Source organism: Chiloscyllium plagiosum, unplaced genomic scaffold, assembly GCF_037043375.1.
Source record: "Chiloscyllium plagiosum isolate Xiang-an unplaced genomic scaffold, Cpla_swu_hap1 HiC_scaffold_36, whole genome shotgun sequence".
NCBI classification, from domain to species: Eukaryota; Metazoa; Chordata; class Chondrichthyes; order Orectolobiformes; family Hemiscylliidae; genus Chiloscyllium; species Chiloscyllium plagiosum.
The window spans coordinates 2,187,248-2,208,487 of NW_028270174.1; the positions used below are offsets into that span (position 1 = coordinate 2,187,248).

A 21,240-nucleotide genomic window follows, 5' to 3' on the forward strand; every position below is an offset into this window, starting at 1 on the left:
CCAGAGGAAATGATTACTGGTGAAACATTTTGCTGAAACATTCAATCAGTTTACAAGCAAGGGTGATGGAAAGCACTCTAACCAGTACTCCATTGCTAGAATCTCAAATTTCCATAGGGAACAAATGTACACTGCCTGAAGCCACTGTGGATTCCTCCAACACTGATCATATTTGGGCTAAAAGCCCTGGCATCTAAAAGAAATGAATAAGGAGTTGGGGGCTTTGTTTACAGAACCACTCTGATTAATGTCTGGTCAAACCCAAGCAGGGATTTGGCATCAGGTTTAAAGCAGGATGAAGAACTTGAGTGAGGCCCCTGAGTGTGGATTAGGCTGTGTAATTGGTCCATGGATTATTACCTGTAGTTGACTTAGTTGATACGGTTTGGAATAGCAGAACTTGGCTGTGTGGAATGCTGCTCCTGCAATATGTGGGAAATCAGGGACGCCTCCAGTCTCCATGGTGACTACATAAGCAGGAAGTGTGTTCAGCTGCAGTTTCTGATTTGCTGCATAGAGCATCTGGAACTACAGATGGATTTATTATGGAGCATGAGGCTGAGATAGCACTTCTAGTGAGCTGGTCACACCATGAGTAAGGGGAACACAGACAGGGAAGAGTTCAGTGAAGACCAGGAAGATGAGTAAGCATGGGCAGGCAGTGCAGGAGTCCCCTTTGGCTATTCCCCTCTCGAACAATACACCGTTTTGAATACTATAGCCTCACCTGGGAAATCAGCAGCAGCCAAATCAGTGACACCAGCCAGAGACTGTGGTCCATATTGGTACTAATGACACAGGCAGGAAGAGAGATGAGCTCATGCAAAGGGAGTTCATGGAGTTAGGTAGGAAGTGAAGAAGTGGGACCTCTAAGGTTGTAATCTTGGAATTACTCCCTCTGCCACATGCCAGTGAAGCTCAGAATGGGAAGATAGTTAAATACATTTCTAAAGAGCTGGTATAAGAGGGAGGGCTTCAGATATATGGATCATTGGGATGTCCTCTGGGACAGGTGGGACCTGTACAAGAAGGATGGGTTGCATCTAAACTGGAAGGGCACGGGCACCCTGGCAAGGAAGTTTGCTAATGCCACTTGGGAGAGTTTAAACTAGTGTGGTGGTGGCGGGGGGGGGGGGGGGGGGGGCGGAGAAGGAATGTTGCAGCTACATCAGCAACTACAATGACCAAGGAGTCAGACTTAGGCTAGTAAGACTAAGAGGAAGGAGAGACAGGGAGAGATTACTGAACACAGCAAGACTTGTGGTCTGAAGTGTATTTGTTTTAATGTGAAGATTTATGACAGATGAATGTAAAGCAGATGAATTTAAGAGCTTGGATTAGTACATCTAACTATGATGTTGCAGCTTGGTTGAGAGGGAGGCAAGACTGGCAGCTTAACATTCCAGGATTTAGATGTATCAGGTGAGACAGACAGGGATGTAAAAGAGGTGGGGGAGTTGCATTATTGATATTGGAGAACATCACAGTTACACTGAGGGAGGATATCTTGGAGGAATCATCCAGTGAGGCCACATGGGCAGAGCTCAGGAAGAGGAAGGATGCAATCACTTGATGGGATTGTATAATAGGCCTCCCAACAACCAGCAGATGGCAGAGGAACAGAAATGTCGACAGATTATAGAAAAATTGAAAAATAAAATGGTTATTGTGATGAGTGATTTTAACTCCCCTTTCACTGTAAAGTTGACTGGGACTCACTTCGTGCCAGGGGCTTGGATAGAGGAGAATTTGTTGGTGTAACCAGGATATGTTTTTGAAACAATGTGTAAATAGTCCAACTAGGGAAGGGGCCATACTAGACCTAGTACTGGGGAATGAGCCCAGCCAGGTGATTCAAAGTTTCAGTGGGGTAGCATTTTAGCAACAGTGACCATAATTTTGTTAAGTTTTAAATTAGGGATAAAGACAAGAGTAGTCCATGAGTGAAAGTACTAAACTGGTGCTAACTACCACAATATTAGGCAGGAACAGAGGAATGTAGATTGAGGGCAGCTGTTTAAGGGTAGATCCGCATCTGGCACATGGAAATCTTTTAAAGACCAGTTGACCACAGCTTAGGATCAGTGTGTTCCTGTGAAAATGAAGAAGGATGGCAAGACTTGGGAACATTGGATGACGAAGGAATTAAGAGCTTAGTCAAGAAGAAAAAAGAGGCATATGTAAGGTTTAGGAAACTGAAAATAGACAAAGCCCTCGAAGAATACAAAGATAGCAGGAAACAACTCAAGCAAGGAATTAGGGAGGGTAAAACGGGCCATGAAATGTCTTTGGCAAACAGGATGAAGAAAAATCCCAAGCTGTTTTATACATATATAAGCAGCAAGAGGGCAGCTAGGGAAAGGGTAGATCTACTCAAGGACAAAGGAGGAAACTTATGCATGAAGGCAGAGGAAGTGAGTGAGGTCCTTAATGAATACTTTGCATTGGGTATTCACAAAAGAGAAGGATATGGTGAATGTGAGTCTCTAATATGTTGATATTCTGGGCATTTCAATATGAAAAAAGGCTTTGGGTATTTTGAAAAGGTAGGCAAAACCCAGCCCCTGATGGAATCTCTCCCAGAATGCGGGAAAGGCAGGTAAGGAAATTGCTGGGGCCTTGCACAAACTCTTTGTATCCTCGTTAGTCACAGTAGAGTTCCCAGGGGACTAGAGAATAGCCAACATTGTTCCTTTGTTTAAGAAGAGCAACAGGGATAATCTGGGAAATTATTGGCTGGTGAGTCTTCCATCAATGATGGGGAAATTATTGAAGAAGATGCTTAGGGATAGGATTTAATCAAATTTGGAAAAAATATGGGCTTATTATTGACAGGCAGCATGGCTTTGTGTAGGGAAAGTTGTGTCTCACAAACTTGATTGAATATTTTTGAGGAAGTGATAAAGATGATTGATGAGGGCGGGGTGGTGGATGTTGTCTGCATGGACTTTAGCAAGGCCTTTGACCAAGGTTCCTCATGGCAAGCTGACACAAAAGGTGAAGTCACATGGGATCCATAATGAGCTGGTAAGATGGATACAGAACAGGCTTAGTCATAGAAAGCAGACAGTAGAAGTGGAAGTGTCTCTTTCTTACTGGAGATCTGTGACCAGAGGTGTTCCGTAGAGATCAGTGCTGGGAAACCTGTCGCTTGTATACATAAAAATGATTTTGAGGAGAATGTGGCTGGCTTGATTAATAAGTTTCTGTATGAAACAAAGAATGGCAGGGTGTGGGGGAGGGGAGGGGAGGAGGATGAGGGGGTTTGATAGTGAGGAGGATTGCCAAAGGATACAGATCGGCTGGGGATTTGTGCAGAGAAATGACAGGTGGAATTTAATTTGGACAAATGCAAGATGATGCATTTTGGAAGATCTAATGCAGTAAGGAAGTATACAGTAAATGGCAGAACCCTTAATAGTATCAACATACCAAGGGATCTTTGCATACAAGTGCACAGTTCCTGAAAGTGGCAACACAACTGGATAATGTGGCCAAGAAGATAATTGACATACTTGTCTTCATAGGTTGGAGCATAGAGAATAAAAACTGGCAAGTCATGTTAGCCACACTACCAGAAGGATGTTGAGGCTTTGGAGAGTGTACAGAAATGGGTTTACCAGGATGTTGCCTAGTTTGGAGGGCATTAGCTGTAAGGATAGATTGGTCAAACTGGGTTTATTTTCACTTGAATGTTGAAGGATGAGGGTGGCCTGATAGAAGATTACAAAATCATGAGAGGAATGAATAGTTAGAATTTTTTCCCAGAGTAGAAATGTCAATTACTTTGGATATAGGTTTAAGGTAAAAGGGGGTAAGTTTAAAGGAGATGTGAGAGGCAATTTTAATTTTTTTATAGAGAATGATATGTGCCTAGAATGCACTGCCAGAGGTGGTACAAACAAATACAATAGCAACATTTAAGAGACAGGGACTAAAGGGCTATGGACTGTGTAGTGGTAAAAGATTTTTAGTTTAGAAAGGCATCATGTGTTGGCGTAGTGCTAGTGGACTGAAGGGCCTGTTGCTGAGCTGTACTATTTGTTCTTTGCTCTGCAGAGAGACTTGAGGTGGTGAAACTGTTCCCTTCAAACGTTCTCTTTCCTGTAGAGATTTAATGGAGGTATCCAAAAAAGATTTTGAAAGACTGAATCAGGAGAAACTGCATACACTGCCATGAGAGTCAGTAATCAGAGGGTCATAATTTAAAGTTAGCTATGAAAGAGCCAGGTTGGAGGTGAAAATTAGTTTTTACATGGTGAGCTGTTGTGATCTGGAACATGGGTCTGAAAGGATGGTGGAATAGGAACTTTCAAAAAGAAATTCGGTGAACATAGAAAAGCAAAAAAAATTGCAGGATTTCTGGAAAAACCTAGGGACATCAGAAACAAAATAATAGCTCTTTGAAAGAGCTGGCAGAGATATGATGGGTTGAATAGCCTTGTCTGCTATCTGATTGTCAGTCAAACCTATGTGAAGAAAGAATGATACTTCCCTGCAGAATCTGTTCCATGTTTCATGTTGTGATTCTGTTATTTTCCAGGTTAATTGGAAACTGCCTTCAAGAGAAGGATTTGGTGAAACTGTCCCAAAAGCTGAACCCTTCCAATTCTGGTTTTCTCATTACAGGGTTCAATGATGATCATAGCCAATGGGTGGGTTGGTGTGACTGGATTCTTCAGAGGTGCCAACTGTGTGACAATGAGAAACTTGTCTATTTTCTCATTAAAATCTTTAACAATTTTCTCCAAAATAGTACCTTCACATGGATGCCACAGTGGTGTAAAGAACTACAGGAACTTTTACAAAACAGAATTCAGAAATGCATGTCAGAGGAAATCCGAACTAAGCTGGAGAAGCTCAAAGAAACGATTAGTCAACACTGTGGAGAAAAGTATTGTAATTCTGCAAGGTTTAATTAAAGTGATGTTGGTAATTCAATTGATTAGCTCTACTAAAGAATCAGAACTGACAAAATAGGCAGAATGGCTATTAATTAACACCTTTTCTTTTGCAAAATGTATTTAGGAGGAATGTTCCCAATATTATTTTTCAGCATATATTGGGTTATATTTAATTCGGGGATATAGGATTTCGTTATGCTCTTATATACAGGCACAGATTAAACTATAGTTGTTGCGTTTGGAGATGTCTTTGTAATATGTATCTCTGTAAATACAAGATTAAGTTTGTTTTCACTTGAATGTTGAAGGATGAGGGTGGCCTGATAGTAGATTACAAAATCATGAGAGGTTCTAGTTGCCTGAGGATACCGATAGGATGGAGATTTGTGTGGAGAAATGACAGGTGGAATTTAATTTGGACAAATGTAAGATGATGCATTTTGGAAGATCTAATGCAGGAAGGAAGTATTGGTTCTAGTTCGATCTTTTAGCACCTAACTATCTGATCCTGTAACCTATGGCAAATAATTTTAAATATTAATAATCAATGAATTAGCCTCGCCTTCCCCCAGCCCCTTCCCCCTCCCTCTATTTACCTCTGAGCTTCTCTCCCCCTCCCCAGTCCTGACGAAGGGTTTTGGTCCAAACTGTTGACTTTCCTGCTTCTCGCATGCTGTCTGACCTGTTGTGCTTTTCCAGCTTCATATCTATTAACTCTGGCTTCCAGCATCGCAGTCCTTACTGTGACCAATTAATCAGTTTGTTACAGCACTGGTTTGATAAAGAATTTTGGCTGTATCTCAGGAGAATACTTCTTGGAATAGATGACATGATATTGTTTGTCTGCAATTGAAAAGTCGCAAGGTAAAGGAATCTCACACAGTGCAACACTCTCTCCGGACTGCAGTGACATACCAGCTGAGGTTTCATTAACCATTCAACCATCAGCCTCTTGCACAAAGGCCAGAAAGCCAATAAATGAGTCACACAGATTCTTGTGAGCAAGTCTCTGAGTGCCGCATCTGAAATTTGATACCATCTGTTCATGAAATGTTAAACTGAGGTCTCAATAGTCTCCCTTGATGGACATAAGACAATATCCTGTGGTCCTCTTTTGAAGAAGACTGGGCAAGTGCTCCCTGGTTTCCCCACCAATATTCATCCCTCAATCAACATTTTTATTTCCACACTGCTATTTGTGGAATCTTGCTGTGTGCAAATTAGCTGCCTCATTTCCTACATTACAACAGTGCTGATGCTTCAATAAAAAAATTCTGAATTGGCTTTAAACCACTTCGGAATGTTGTGAAAATGTGCTTCCTTCCTGTCCACTCGAATACCTTTTCATGCTGTGTGTGAACTGTAGGAAAGTCACCTCACTGTGGAGTCTGAACTTAGAAAATAACCCTCTTTCATTGAAACATGTTCTTCTTCCCTTGTACCTTTCAACAATCGTAATTTATAATTGTGACAGCAATTCAACAAAGTATGGTTATCAACAATACTGTCAGTAATTGTGTACAGTAGATGTGTATTTTGAGCAGTTTTCACATATTCAGGACATACCAAAATGCTGACCACCTGTAATGGTGCGGCTCTCCCTCAGCACTGATCCTCTGACAGTGCGGCACTCCCTCAGTACTGACCTTCCAACAGTGTGGCATTCAGTAAATACTGACCCTCTGACAGTGCAGCACTCCCTCAGCACTGACCCTCTGACAGTGCAACACTCCTTCAGTACTGATCCTCTGACAGTGCGGCATTCCCTCAGTACTGACATTTTGACAGTGCATTACTCCTTCAGCACTGACCCTCTGACAGTGAGGCGCTCCCTCAGCATTGACCCTCTGACTTTGTGAAACTCCGTCAGCACTGACCCTCTGATAGCGCAGCACTCCCTCAGTACCATCCCACCAACAGTGTGGCATTTCCCAGGTGCTGACACTCTAACAGTGTGGCACCACCTCAGTGCTGACCATCCAACAGTGTTGATCCTCCGACAAGGTGAAACTCCCTCAGTACTGACTCTCTGATGGTTCAGCACTCCCTCAGCACCGACCCTCTGACAATGTCGCACTCCCTCAGTGTTAACCTTCCAACAGTGCAGCACTCCCCCAGTGCTGACCCTCTGATACTACAGCACTCCCTCAGCACTGACTCCCTGACATGTGGCACTCCTTTATTACTGACCCTCTGACAGTGTGGCACTCCCTTAGTTCTGACCCTCTGACAGTGCGGCATACCCTTAGTACAAACCCTCTGACAGCGTGGCACTCCCTCAGTACTGACCCTCTGACAGTGCGGCACTCCCTCAGTACTGACCCTCTGACAGTGCGGCACTCCATAAGTACTGACACTCTGACAGTGCTGCGCTCCCACAGTGTTGACCCTCCAACATTTCCTCAATACTGACCGTCTAAAAGTCCAGCATTCCCTAAGTACTGACCCTCTGACAGCATGGCACTCTCTCAGTACTGACCCCCTAACAGTGCGGCACTCCCTCAGCACTGTCCGTTTGACAGCGCAGCACTCCCTCAGCACTGACTGTCTGACAGTGCATCATTCCCTCAATACTGACCCACTGACAGTGTGGCACTCCCTAAGTACTGACCCTCCAACAGTGCATCACTCCCTCAGCACTGACCCTCTGACAGTGCAGCACTCCCTCAGTGCTGATCCTCCGACAATGCGGCATCCCTCAGTACTGACCGTCTGACAGTTCAGCACTTCCTTATTACTGACCCTCTGATAGTGTCACACTCCCTCAGTGCTAACCTTTCAATAGTGCCGCACTCCCTCAGTGCTGATCCTCCGACAGTGTGGAACTCCCTTAGTACTGACCGTCTGATGGTTCAGCACTCCCTTATTACTGATCCTCTGACAGTGTGGCACTCCCTCAGCACTGACCGTCTGACAGTGCGGCACACCCTCGGTACTGACCCTCTGACAGCGCTGCACTCCCTCAGTACTGACCCTCTGACAGTTAGGCACCCCTTAAGAACTGACCGTCCAACAGTGCCGCACTCCCTCAGCACTGACCTTCTGATAGTACAGCACTCCCTCAGTGCTGACCCTCCAACAATGCGGCATTCCCTCTGTACTGACCTTCTGACAGTTCAGCACTCCCTTATTACTGATCCTCTGACAGTGTCACATTCTCTCAGTGCTAACCTTTCAACAGTGCCGCACTCCCTCAGTGCTGACCTTCTGATACTGCAGCACTCCCTCACCACTGACCCTCTGACCATGTGCCACTCCCACAATACCGACGCTCTGACAGCGCGGCACTCCCTCAGCAGTGACCCTCTGTCAGTGTGGCACTCCCTCAGCACTGACCCTCTGATAGTGCAGCACTCCCTCAGTACTGACCCTCTGACAGTGCGTCACTCCTTAAGTACTGACCCTCCAACAATGCAGCACTCCCTCAGTACTGACCCTCTGACGGTGCGGTATTCCCTCAGTACTGAGCCTCCGACAATGCAGCACTCCCTTAGAACTGACCCAACGACAGTGCAGCATTCCCTAAGTACTGACCCTCTGATAGTGCAGCACTCCCTCAGTACTGTCCCTCCAACAGTGCAGCATTCCCTAAGTACTGACCCTCTGGCAGTATGGCATTCTCTGAGTACTGACCTTCCAACAGTACAGCACTCCGTTTATCTCGGACAATGTGGCACTCCCTCAGTACTGAGCCTCTGACAATGCAGCTCTAACTCTGTACTGACCCCCCGACAGTGTTGCACTCCCTCAGTGCTAACCTTTCAACTGTGCAGCATTCTTTCAGTGGCACTCTCTTAGTACTGACCTTCCAACAGTACAGCACTCCCTTAGTACTAATCCTCTGACAATGCAGCACTCCCTCAGTCCTGACACTATAATAATGCAACACTCCCTTAGCACTGACCCTCTGACAGTACAGTACTCTCTTAGCACTGACCCTCTGACAGTGTGGCACTCCCTCAATACTGACCATCTGACAGTACGGCACTCCCTTAGTACTGACCATCTGACAGTGCAGCACTCCCTTAGCACTGACCCCCTGACAGTGTGGCACTCCCTCAGTACTGACCCTTTGACAATGCAGCACTCTCTCAGCACTGACCCTCTGACAGTGTGGCGCTCCCTCAGCACTAACCCTCCGACACTGCAGCACTCCCTCAGCACTGACCCAACGACATGCGGCACTCTCAAAGAATGATCCTCTGACAGTGCCACACTCCCTCAGTATTTATCCTCCAACAGTTCAGCATTCCCCCAGCACTGACCCTCCTGATGGTGCAGCATTATTTGTGATCCTTATTAGAGATACTCTGACAGTGCTGCTGCTCCTCATTAGTGACCCTCCAATAGAGTGTTAATCCGTCAATACGGACTTTCTATGGTGTGATACCTCCTGAGTCCTAATCCTTTGACAGTGTGGCAGCATCAGTCTCTACTTTGTTTAAGTCTCAAGCATTTTCTGACTCAGAGTTAACCCACTGATGTTACTCGCATTGAGTTTCTATTTCTACAGCACTTTTGTTAATATTGCAATTACTTTTGTTCTTTATGGTCTTCTGGTGGGAGTGCAAGTGAAAGCTAGCAACAGGAGACACTTCCTGGCAATTTAACCTTTTTTAAGTTTTGAAGATGTGTCATCTTCTGTGTGGCCATTTGTATAGATTAGGTTTTCAAAATCTGGATTTCATATCACTGTGAAGAAACATTTGCATTAAATGTATTTATTTTTCATGAAAGCTTCATTCTGCCAGAATAATGAAATAACAAAGCTTGTGTTAAAACTTGCAATGTGAAAAAATTGTGATTAGCAGCTGCTCAGTGAAGATATTAAAATTAAAACATCAATGTAATGTTTATCCATTAGAGATGCAGAGTTTACAAATCTTGAATTCTGACTTGATAAAATCACAATTGGAGACCAGCTGTTTTGCGGATGAAATAAAATTTATGTAATATTTTCCTTGGGTTTTTCTGCTGACGTGAATCCTCATTACGGCTGGACTGGAATCATGGGACTGATGCTGTAGATTAGTTCTGAATGTGAGTGGGTGTAACAATCTTATTTATGAATAGTTTTAGCTCCTCTCTCTCCATAAAATATTTCATACAAAATCCAGTGATAATGGAACAGTATCCTCATAATAAATAATATCTGATGCAGGTCAGGTCAATGGTTGATCATCATCCTGCATCTTCATACCTTTTGTTAAATGTTATCGTGATTAGAACCTTCTGAAACTTTAATTCATTTGCGCAGATTGAAAAGTATAGCTGGCTGAAATTCCAAGTCCTTGCTTTGGCAGTGAAAACCACAAACACAGACTGTAAATCTACAGAAATCAAACAAGAAATGACAAGATATTTTGTTAATCTCCAATACTGTTTCTCAATGAAGGAAAAATATAATTAATCAACAGATCCTGTGGAGTTACATAATGCTATTTACAAACCGTGGACATCAGATAGTACTGATTACCCAGTGAAATACTTTATAAAGTGTAGTTGCTGTTATAATGTAGGAAACAGTTTGTGCACAGTTTCCCAAACAGCGATGTGATAAAAAGCCATATACTGTAATCTGATTTCAGTGATTTTGGTTGTAGGATAAATATTGGCCCAGAAAAGTAATAAAAACTTGTATTTATAAAACAACTCTAAATGTACTAAGGGCCTAAAGTGCTTCAAAACATAAATTCACACCAAGTCACAAAGACATTATGGTCAGAGGTAGGTATTAAGGAGCCTCTGAAAGATGGAGAGGTCTAGAGAGGCAATTCTCGAGCTCAGGACCAAAACTGGTGATGGCATGGCTGCCATTAAATTGGAAATGTGCAAAAAGCCAAAATTAAAAGAAGTGCAGAGATCTTGAAGGCTGTGGGGCTGTAGGAGATCAGAGAGAGATAGGAAAGCAGTGAACCAATGGGCAAGAGGAAATAAATAACTTCCTATTTCAAAAGAGTGACTATGGGATCATTCATGTTCACCTGTGAATGAATGATGTGTCTCATTTTAAAGTCTCGTCTGAAAGAAGCAGCAGAATTTGAGGAGGCAATTACACTGATCCTGTCCAAAAAGAAAGGATGAAATAACATTGCAGGGGTGTCTATGACTCTTATTTTTTCCTCCTGTAATAAGGGACCATGTCTGCAGAATATGTAGGGCTTTTGTTCATTGCAACATTTCAAAAGTTCTCCCTTGTTCTGTGCTGGCTCTAAGGAAATCCCCTGAAAATTCTCAGACCGAGCTAATCTATATAGGACTGAAGACAGGTTGTGTGACATTGAAAAGGCTATTTTCATGAGGTCTATGGGACTGACTGCTGAAATAACTCCACAGAGGCTGGTATGCCTTCACCAAATCATCCTTTATTTACACGTGGACAGTCTTTGACATCGATCCAGCTCCCTCAGAGCCAGCTCTCAGAGTGTTTATGTACTTTCTTCCCTTTTTCTTTTTCTGCCAAACAGCAATAGTGCTTATTTTCCCCAGCACCCATGTTGTGTGTGTGCAGGTGTAGGACACAGTGAAGAATGAGTTCAGAAATCTTTATTGATATTCCACCACAAGGAAGAAAAGAAACACCTGAGTGGCCAGTGAAAAGCAGTGGAGAAAGTGAGGACTGCAGATGCTGGAGATCAGAGTCAAAAAATGTGGTGCTGGAAAAGCAGAGCCAGTCAGGCAGCATCCAAGGAGCAGGAGAATCAAAGTTTCGAGCAGAAGCTCTTAATGACAAGCAATGCCCTTCTCAACAAAGGGCAATGCCTGAGTGATCAAAAAGGTGAAGGGGAGAGCAGGAATTACATCAAAATAGAATTGGAGAGAGAAATAAAGCACTCCACTCCCTACAGTGCCCACCCCTCCCTGAAAACCTCGAGGGTGTTGATAGAAACCACGTGCTCCTTCTCGAAGGACACCCAGGCCCAAACGTAACCATGGAAGAGGGACAGGAAATCGGCCATAATAACTCCATCCATGGCCCATTGCCTGTACCTGAACTCTTATTTTGTATCTGTCAGCTGGGGCTCCCTGAATGGACCCAATTAACAGCCCCACTCAGGGAACTCATATTCTATGAGGTACACCTGGCTGACCTCGTTACACTCACTGGAAGTGCCATGCACCCGACATCACCTGTTCTCACCCAATTCCCTTTGTTCCAATTTCAGTAAATATCTCTACTTCAGCTACTTCAGAGGAACTGTCTAATCATGCACATTCGATCACAAAACCAGGTGAGGGGATATTCATGGTGTCCTGAAGAAGGGTTACACCTGAAACATTGAATTCTTCACCTCCTGATGCTGCCTGGCTTGCTGTGTTCTTCCAGCCTCCTGCTTGTCTACCGAGGAGTTATTAAGGCAGGTGACAGAGAGATTGATGTATGGAGATGTAAGGAGGGGCACAGATGATTTAGGGAGGAAATTTCAGATATAAAGTATATCTCCAGTCAGCTAAATATCATGCCATCAATGGTCGAGCGATTAAAATCAGGGATGTAGAGATCTTCATAGGTTGTGAGGCAGTAGAGTGAGGTGTGTATATGTAGGCCATCCTGCACCATGAGCTGACATCTTCCATTCCGCCAAAATATCAAAACGGGCGGCACGATGGCACAGTGGTTAGCACTGCTGCCTCACAGCGCCAGAGACCCGGGTTCAATTCCCGCCTCAGGCGACTGACTGTGTGGAGTTTGCACGTTCTCCCCGTGTCTGCGTGGGTTTCCTCCGGGTGCTCCGGTTTCCTCCCACAATCCAAAACGATGTGCAGGTCAGGTGAATTGGCCATGCTAAATTGCCTGTAGTGTTAGGTAAGGGGTAAATGTAGGGGTAGGGGTATGGGTGGGTTGCGCTTCGGCGGGGCGGTGTGGACTTGTTGGGCCGAAGGGCCTGTTTCCACACTGTAAGTAATCTAATCTAATCTAATCTAAAAAAAGTTTTAACTAAAGCTCAATCCGTGGTGTTTACCAAGATTCAGGTCTCTCTGCACCCTAACTCCGACATTTCAATCCACCCCCTTTGTTCATGTGGGTATCTTGATCATGTGATTGTGATTGGACCTGAATATTATCTCACAACTCAAATCTAGATCCTGCACTTGACCAGAAAAAACTATTGACACAGGAATACTTCCCATGTTCGCAAAGCTTAGGAGGTAAAGAGTGGAAGTAGGAAAGTGGGGCTCGATATCCTGCAACTCCCTCTTGCAATGATACCACAGGTATTGTCTACCTATACTATACAGACTGCAGCTTGTCAATACAGTAGCTCACCACCACCTTCTTAAGGATGATTGAGGAAGGGTAATGAATATCCGTGATGCCCGTTTCTCATGAACAAATAAAAATTAACTCCCCATTTTCACTCACTTTGCTCAGTTAAATGTTTTGTCCCCCCATCTCCAACATTTTTATCAAGTAGAGAGCAAATTATATAGAATTATTTTTAATGCCTCTTCGATTTTGTTCCCAGGAATATCAGATGTTAATTTTCAATTCTTGGAAACACGAAGGTTGTTTGAAAGCGTTGCTAATTTGCCAACGCAAGTTTAATTAACAGGAAATATAATTAGCACATGACAGATTCACCAATTATTGCTGGGCTGTCACTGGAATTAACTCTTTGCGATGGGTACAGTTTGAACAGAATTCATTGCTGGGCCAGATCAAAAACAGATCTTTAACATGGATGTAATTTTACCTTTTTATTTTATGTTTGCCAGTTTTGCATAATGATAAGTCTGAAACACAAAGTGTTATAGATTAAGTTGCAAAGTTGTACACACAGATATACACACATACACACAAACTCAATTACACATACACACAATAGTAAATATACATCCATTTAAATAAGGACTTAAAGAACCAAGAAAAAGTCACATTTACTGATATAAGGCTAACATCACATTTATTTCAACCATTCCACATTTACTATTTTACCTGGTAATTTGTTTCCAATCCACCTGGGACAGAGACATCTTTTGCACTCACTGAAATTTGCCCTGCTCAAGTTGAGTATCTTCATCTTAATTATTTCTCATCCTTTCTTCACAACTATTCTTAAACCTAAGGATATTATGATCTCTGTTTAACACAGAAAAATGCCCCACTTCATTCACCAAAACTAGATCTACCAATATTTCCTTCTTTATTGGGTTGGAGCAACAAAGACCCGTATACACATATCAGGAACACCCCCTTTCATTGCTTTTTATAGTACTGTCTGAGTCTACATTAGGATTACTGTGGTCCCACATTATCATTACTCCACTGGTTTTACATCTATCTGAATCTGAATTTAGAATAAAATAGAATTACAATTAGAATTAGCTTTACTGTCACGTACTCAGTGAAAAGTTTACATGGTGTTACTTTTGATGCCATGTTAGGAAATTTGCTAATGCTCTTCGGGGGGCGGGGGGGCTTAAACTAATGCAGCAGGGGGATGGGAACCTGAATTGTAGTTCCAGTGTAAAGGAGGTTGGGAATAGTGAGGTTCAGGGATAGATTTACAATTTTGCGAGACGGTATCGGCAATCAGGATGTTGTTTAAAACATGTGTACTTGAATTCCAGGAGGATCTGGAATAAGGTGGGTGAACTTGCAGCATGGTTTGTTACCTGAGAGTTTGATGTTGTGGCCATTTCAGAGACATGGCTAGAGGAGGGACAGGAATGGTTGTTGCAGATTCCGGGATTTAGATGTTTCAGTGAGAACAGAGAAGATGGTAAAAGGAGGGGGGAGGGGTGTGGCATTGTTAATTAAGGATAGTATTACAGCAGTTGAGAGAATGTTTGAGGACTCATCCACTGAGGTAATTTGGGCTGAGGTTAGAAACAGGAAAGGAGAGGTCACCGTGTTGGGAGTTTTCTATAGGCCTTCAAATTGTTCCAGGGATATAGAGGAAAAGATAGTAAAGATGATTCTCGATAGGAGTGAGAGTAACAGGGTAGTTGTTATTGGGGCCTTCAACTTCCCCAATATTGACTGGGAATACTATAGTTCAAGTAGTTTAGATGGGTCAGCTTTTGTTCAATGTGTGCAGGAGTGTTTTCTGACACAGTATGTAGAGATGGGCGATGCCATATTGGATTTGATACTGGGGAATTAACCAGCCAGGTGTTAGGTTTGGAAGTAGGTGAGCACTTTGGCGATAGTGACCACAATTCGGTTATGTTTACAGTAGCAACGGGCAGGGATAGGTATATACCGCAGGGAAAGAGGTATAACTGGGGGAAAAGGCAATTATGATGCAGTTAGGCAAGATTCAGGATGCATAGGATGGGGGAGGAAACTGCAGGGGCTGAACATACTTGAAATGTGGAGCTTATTCAAGGAACAACTACTGCAGGTCCTTGATAAATCAGGACCTATCAGGCAGGGAGGTAGTTGTCGAGAGAGGGAGCCATGGTTTATCATGAAGGCTCTGTTAGGGGGCTTGAGAGTTATAAGTTAGCCAGAAAAGATCTAAAGAGAGGGCTAAGAAGAGTGAAGAGGGGACATGAGAAGTCATTAGCGGATAGGATCAAGGAAAACCCTAAGGCCTTCTATTGGTATATCAGGGATAAAAGAATGATGAAAGTAAGATTAGGCCCAATCAAAGATAGTAGTGGGAAGTTGTGTGTGGAATCTGAGCACATTGGTGGAAGCGCTTAATGAATACTTTTTGTCAGTATTCACATTGGAAAAGGGCAATGTTAATGAAAATACAGAAATACAGGCTACAAGATTAGATGGGATTGTGGTTGACAAAGAGGAGGTTTTAGCAATTTTGAAAGATCTGAAAATAGATAAGACCCTGGCATTTATCCTCGGATTCTCTGAGAAGCCAGGGGTGAGATTGCAGAGCCTTTGGCTTTGATCTTTATGTCATGATTGTCGAAAGGAGTAGTGCCAGAAGACTGGAGGATAGCAAATGTCCCTTGTTTAAGGGGAATCGGGACATCCTAGCAATTATAGGCCAGTGAGCCTTACTTCGTTTGTGGGTAAGATATTGGAAAAGTTTATAACAGATAGGATTTATAATCATCTGGAAAGGAATAATTTAATTAAGGATAGTCAACACGGTTTTGTGAAGGATAGATCGTGCCTCACTAACCTTATTGAGTTTTTCGAGAAGGTAACCAAACAAATGGATGAAGGTAAAGTGGATGATGTGGTGTATATGGACTTCCGTAAGGCGTCTGATAAGGTTTCACACGCTAGGCTATTGCATAAAATACAGAGTTTTGGGATTGAAGGTGATTTAGCGGTTTGGATCAGAAATTGGCTGGCTGAAAGAAGACAGAGGGTGGCGATTGATGGAAAATGTTTTTCCTGGAGCTCAGTTACCAGTGGCGTGCCACAAGGATCTGTTTTGGGCCCACTGTTGTTTGTCATTTTTACAATTAATCTGCATGTGGGCATAGAAGGATGGGTTAGTAAATTTACGGATGACACTAAGGTAGACAGAGTTATGGATAGTGCCGAAGGATGTTGTGAGTTACAGAGGGACATAGATAAAATGCAGAGCTGGGCTGAGAAGTGGCAAATGGTGTTTAATGCGGAAGAGTGTGAGGTAGTTCACTTCAGAAGAAGTAACAGGAATGTAGAGTACTGGGCTAATGGTAAAATTCTTGGCAGTATAGATGAACAAAGAAATCTTAGTGTCCAGGTGCATAAATACCTGAAAGTTGCCACCCAGGTTGATGGGGTTGTTAAGAAGGCATATGGTGTGTTGGCGTTTATTGGTAGAGGGATTGAGTTTCCCAGCCACAAGGCCATGCTTCAGCTATACAAGACACTGGTAAGGCTGCACCTGGGGTATTGCGTACAATTCTGGTCACCACATTATAGGAAGGATTTTTTTTTCGATTCCCTACAGTATGGAAACAGGCCCTTCGGCCCAACATGTCCACACTAACCCTCTGAAGAGTAACCCATCCAGACTCATTTCCCTGCAATTACCCCTGACTAATGCACCTAACACTATGGGCACTTTAGCATGGCCAATTCACCTAACCTGCACAAATTTTGGAATGGAATGTGGGAGGAAACGAGAGCACCCAGAAGAAACCCAGGTAGACATGGGGAGAATATGCAAACTCCGCACAGACAGCCGCCCGAAGCAGGAATCAAACCCAGGTCCCTGGCGCTGTGAGGCAGCAGTGCTAACCACTGAGCCACCGTGCCTCCCATGGTGGAAGCTTTGGAAAGGGTTCAGGGGAGATTTACTAGGATGTTGCCTGGTATGGAGGGAAGGTCTTATGAGGAAAGGCTGAGGGACTTGAGGCTGTTTTTATTGGAGTGAAGAAGGTTGAGAGGTGACATAATCTGTTTAAGATAATCAGAGGGTTAGATAGGGTGGACAGTGAGAGCCTTTTTCCTCGGATGGTGAAGGCTAACACAAGGGGACATAGATTTAGGACAAATATCAGGGGTAATTCCTTTACTCAGAGAGTAGTAGGGGTGTGGAGCGGCCTGCCTGCAACAATAGTAGACTCACTCATGTTAAGGGCATTTAAATGGGCATTGGACATACATATGTTTAATAATGGAACAGTATAGGTTAGATGGGCATCAGATTAATTCCACAGGTCAGCGCAACATTGAGGACAGAAGGGCCTGTACTGCGCTCTAACGTTCTATGTTCTTAGGTACAAGGTACCTGAACACAGATTCTTAAGTACAAATTCTTACAAAAAAAATTAGAAAGAAAGGAATAAAAATTCAGCATTACAGTTCATAGTAATAAATTAGAAAAATGAAGAAATAAAAAGTTCAGAATAACTGTCTGTCCAACCAAGTCCACGCAGGGACTTAGCGTCTAGTCAGCGTCAGACCTTCATGTCAGGCTTCAGCTCGAGACCAGGAGACTGTTCTGGAATCACCTCAAGGTGTGAGGTCCATGCCAAAGCCATGCTGGGTCGCCATTCTGGGCCCACAGGCCACCATGCTAGGCTGTCACCGCCACGCTGGGTCACTGATTGGCCATGACATGGGACATGGATAGGCTGCCATGCTGGGTCACTGTTAGGCTACTACGCTGGTCATTGAAAGGCTGCCATGCTGGGTCACCGATAGGCTCCCACGCTGGTCACCGATAGGCTGCTATGCTGGGTCACTGAAAGGCTCCCACGCTAGGTCACCGATAGGCTGTCACAACTGGGTCACCAATAGGCTCCCACGCTGGGTCACCGGTACGCTCCCACACTGGTTCACCAGTACGCTCCCACGCTGGGTCACCGATAGGCTGCCACGCTGGGTCACCGATTGTCTATCACACTGTGTCATTGATAGGCTGTCACAACTGAGTCATCGATTGGCTCCCACGCCAGGTCACCGATTGGCAGCCACGCTGGGTCACCGATAGGCTGCCACGCTGGGTCACCGATAGACTCCCACGCTGGGTCACCGATAGACTTCCATGCCAGGTCACCGATAGGCTGCCACGCTGGGTCACCGATAGACTCCCATGCCGGGTCACTGATAGGCTCCCATGCCGGGTCACTGATAGGCTCCCACGCCAGGTCACCGATAGGCTCCCACGCCAGGTCACCGATAGACTCCCACGCTGGGTCACCGATAGGCTCCCATGCCGGGTCACTGATAGGCTCCCATGCCGGGTCACTGATAGGCTCCCACGCCAGGTCACGGATAAGCTGCCACGCTGGATCACCGAGAGACGGCTCGGCTTGGAGACTGCTACTCCAAGCTGAGCAATAACCTCGCTGGGCTGAGAGATCCCCCACCAGGTCCATTTTGAGGCCAGGGGTTCAGGACATCACAGAGGAGAAAGAATGGAAAAATAAGCACAAAAGAGAAAAAAAAAGAAAAAGAAACAGACTGAGCACTGGAGCTCTGGCTGAGGAGTTCTACTCCGTCCGCCACCATCTTGGAAAGCATGTGAGGGCAAATGTTACCAATCTGGAAATGCTGGAGCCCAGTTGGTCGAAACAATCTGATCCATTGTCCAATTAAGGCTAGGATCAAAAATTAATGTGTCCAAGGATGTCTAATCTTTTGGTTCTGTAAAGATGAATCACAAAAATGACTTATTTTTCTCTAGCTGGAATGCTGGACAACTTCACAGAAATGCAAAGTAAATATAGTCTTAGAGTATATGAAAAAGGGGATGAAGACTTTAGCCCAAGGGTAAGTGGCGGTAGCCGTTTGAAGATCCTCTTGAATTATTTATGTCAATTGTGGTCTATCTCTCCCTTTCCTGGAATGGTTGATGGCAATGATCCAATTTGACAACTTTCAGTGAATTCCACCATTCCTTTTAGTTTCACTTAAAGCCTTAACCTACTCAAGGACCATTAGAACTTACAGCTCTATATAATTTTATGAATGAGTTTGGAATGGGAAACTATCAAAAGGCCTTTTGTGGTGAAGTGGTAGTGTCCCCTAACTCTGAGCCAGGTGGTCCAGGTTCAAGTCCCACCTACTACAGAGGTGTATAAATCACATCCCTGAGCAGGTTGATTAGAATGGAAAATTGAAAATAGGGCTCTTGTGATACAGTGGTAGTGGTCCAACCTTTGGGTCAGAAGGACTGGCTTTGAGTCCTATTTGCTCCAGAGATGTGTCATTAATATATTGATTAAAATGTCTGAAAACATAATTTATTTGCCTGGCAAGGAGGAGGTTTTCCTGTGTGCTGCTGCTGCTGCACACCACCATCCACTTCTACTCCTTCATTTGCCACCTGAATACACTAGGTGTGCTTTCGTACTGCCACACTCCTCCCAGTGAGGGCTGTTTGTGTGGGAGTCCTCCCATTTTCCACCACGGAGCTGTGGTGGAGGGCGTTGCGTGCCTCATTCCTGCTGAACCGCAGATTGTGACGCCTCACAGATTCTCAGGCCAACTGCCAATTTTGTGGAGCTATGGTGTCTGTGGATCATGTAAATATTAGTTGTGTGGGGTTGCACCACTCCCTTTTAGTTATTTGAAAAATCTTTTGTTGTACTTTTGATTGCACTCCAGCCCTATGCTCCTGATCTTTGGGAACCTGCCGCAGGGGGGTGTGGGCAAGTCAGAGGACCTGCTTGCAGGCCTGCTCCTGGGCCTGACCGGGTCCCTGATGACAAGTCCAGGCAGCAGGCTGTGGAGGGGATCATAGTTTGTGATGAGGACTCCACTGATACTCTCTATGCCTTTAGAGAGAGGTGGGCACCACATTAGGTACAGTGTTTTTTCACCCCCTCCATTTTGATTTAGTTCTCACCCTTTCACCCCACCTCTCCATCACCTTTGACGGGCTACATTGCCCTTAACAGGTTTTGTATATAAATTCATAATTGGACAACATGAGTGACATACTGGTGATAGTCAATAGATGAGAAAATACCATGGGTGATTTGGTTATGGGAAAACCAAATGTTCAGTTTTATGTAAGACCATTTCAGGATATGAAAATAAATAGAATGGAAAATTGGAAAAAGGGTTTTCATGACACAGTGGTAATGAAGGTCCGGGTTCAGGTCTGACTTGCCCCAAACATGTAACATAACCTGTTTAAATAGGTTGCTTAAAAATAACAGTGTCCCAAAATTTCAACCATGCAGGAGGTGACCATTTGTTTCATTGTGCCTGTTCTATTAGCAAGTATCAGTCTGCCTTTTCTCCACATCCCTGCACACTGTTTTTATCCAGATAAACATCCAATATTATATTGAATGCCTGAAAATATTTGCCTGTAGGTGCATTTCTCTGTTAGCAGGGCTCTGCGACAGTGTCTGACTTCTGAGCCAGGAGGCCTGATTCCAAAGCTGTCTGTTCCAGATATGTGTCATAACATGTCCTGTCGGGTTGTTTGGAAAATATCTAGAAGGAAAACTGAAGAATAGACTCTTGTGGCACAGTGGTAACGTCCCTATCTCTGATACAGGAGGCCTGGGTTTAAGACCCCAGCTGCTCCAAAGGTGTATAATAATATCTCGCTGAACAGGTTGATTAGAAAATCTCCAGATTGGAAACTGCGCTATTTGGGCTCAAGATTTTGAGATTGTGAAGTTGTGACAAACTAAATTAGAAATAATTCACTTCCAGAGGCATAATTGTAAAGTTCTGAAAAAAGATGTGAAATTACAAACTTCCCATCCTGTTTGCATTTTTAAAGGGCGGAGCTGCCTCAAAATATTTATTTCCAAAGTCTAAATCCATAATCCATATTTGATATCATACACTGGATACTTGTCACTCACACTGCATAGAAGGATAAGAAGTTCAAATACTGGAATGATTACCATACCTCTTGTCCTTTTGCTGCTGGCATGTTGCACACATTGTCATCAATCTTCTTACTACCATCTGCAAACATAAAACATGTCATATATTGGAGGCAGTTCAGAG

The 21,240-nt window shown here is 44.0% G+C and overlaps 2 protein-coding genes across 4 annotated transcripts in view; one reads left to right on the top strand and one right to left on the bottom strand.

Annotated features, from left to right (window-relative positions):
• LOC122539547 (NACHT, LRR and PYD domains-containing protein 3-like) overlaps nt 1-9,512 on the top strand; it is a 32,101-nt gene extending 22,589 nt beyond the window's left edge. The window contains exon 7 of the mRNA XM_043674517.2: nt 4,544-9,512. Coding sequence (XP_043530452.2) covers nt 4,544-4,922 — 379 coding nt within the window. The 3' untranslated portion in view covers nt 4,923-9,512. The remainder of the gene's footprint in view (nt 1-4,543) is intronic.
• A 97-nt stretch (nt 9,513-9,609) lies between these two features.
• The window catches only part of LOC122539545 (B-cell scaffold protein with ankyrin repeats-like), a 305,708-nt gene continuing 294,077 nt past the window's right edge, over nt 9,610-21,240 (bottom strand). For all 3 annotated transcript variants that reach the window (XM_087979861.1, XM_043674515.2, XM_087979862.1), the window contains 3 exons: nt 21,140-21,198; nt 13,601-13,640; nt 9,610-10,234 (listed from right to left, as the gene is read on the bottom strand). In XM_087979861.1, the coding sequence (XP_087835987.1) occupies nt 13,605-13,640; nt 21,140-21,198 (95 nt within the window). In that variant the 3' untranslated portion in view covers nt 9,610-10,234; nt 13,601-13,604. The remainder of the gene's footprint in view (nt 10,235-13,600; nt 13,641-21,139; nt 21,199-21,240) is intronic.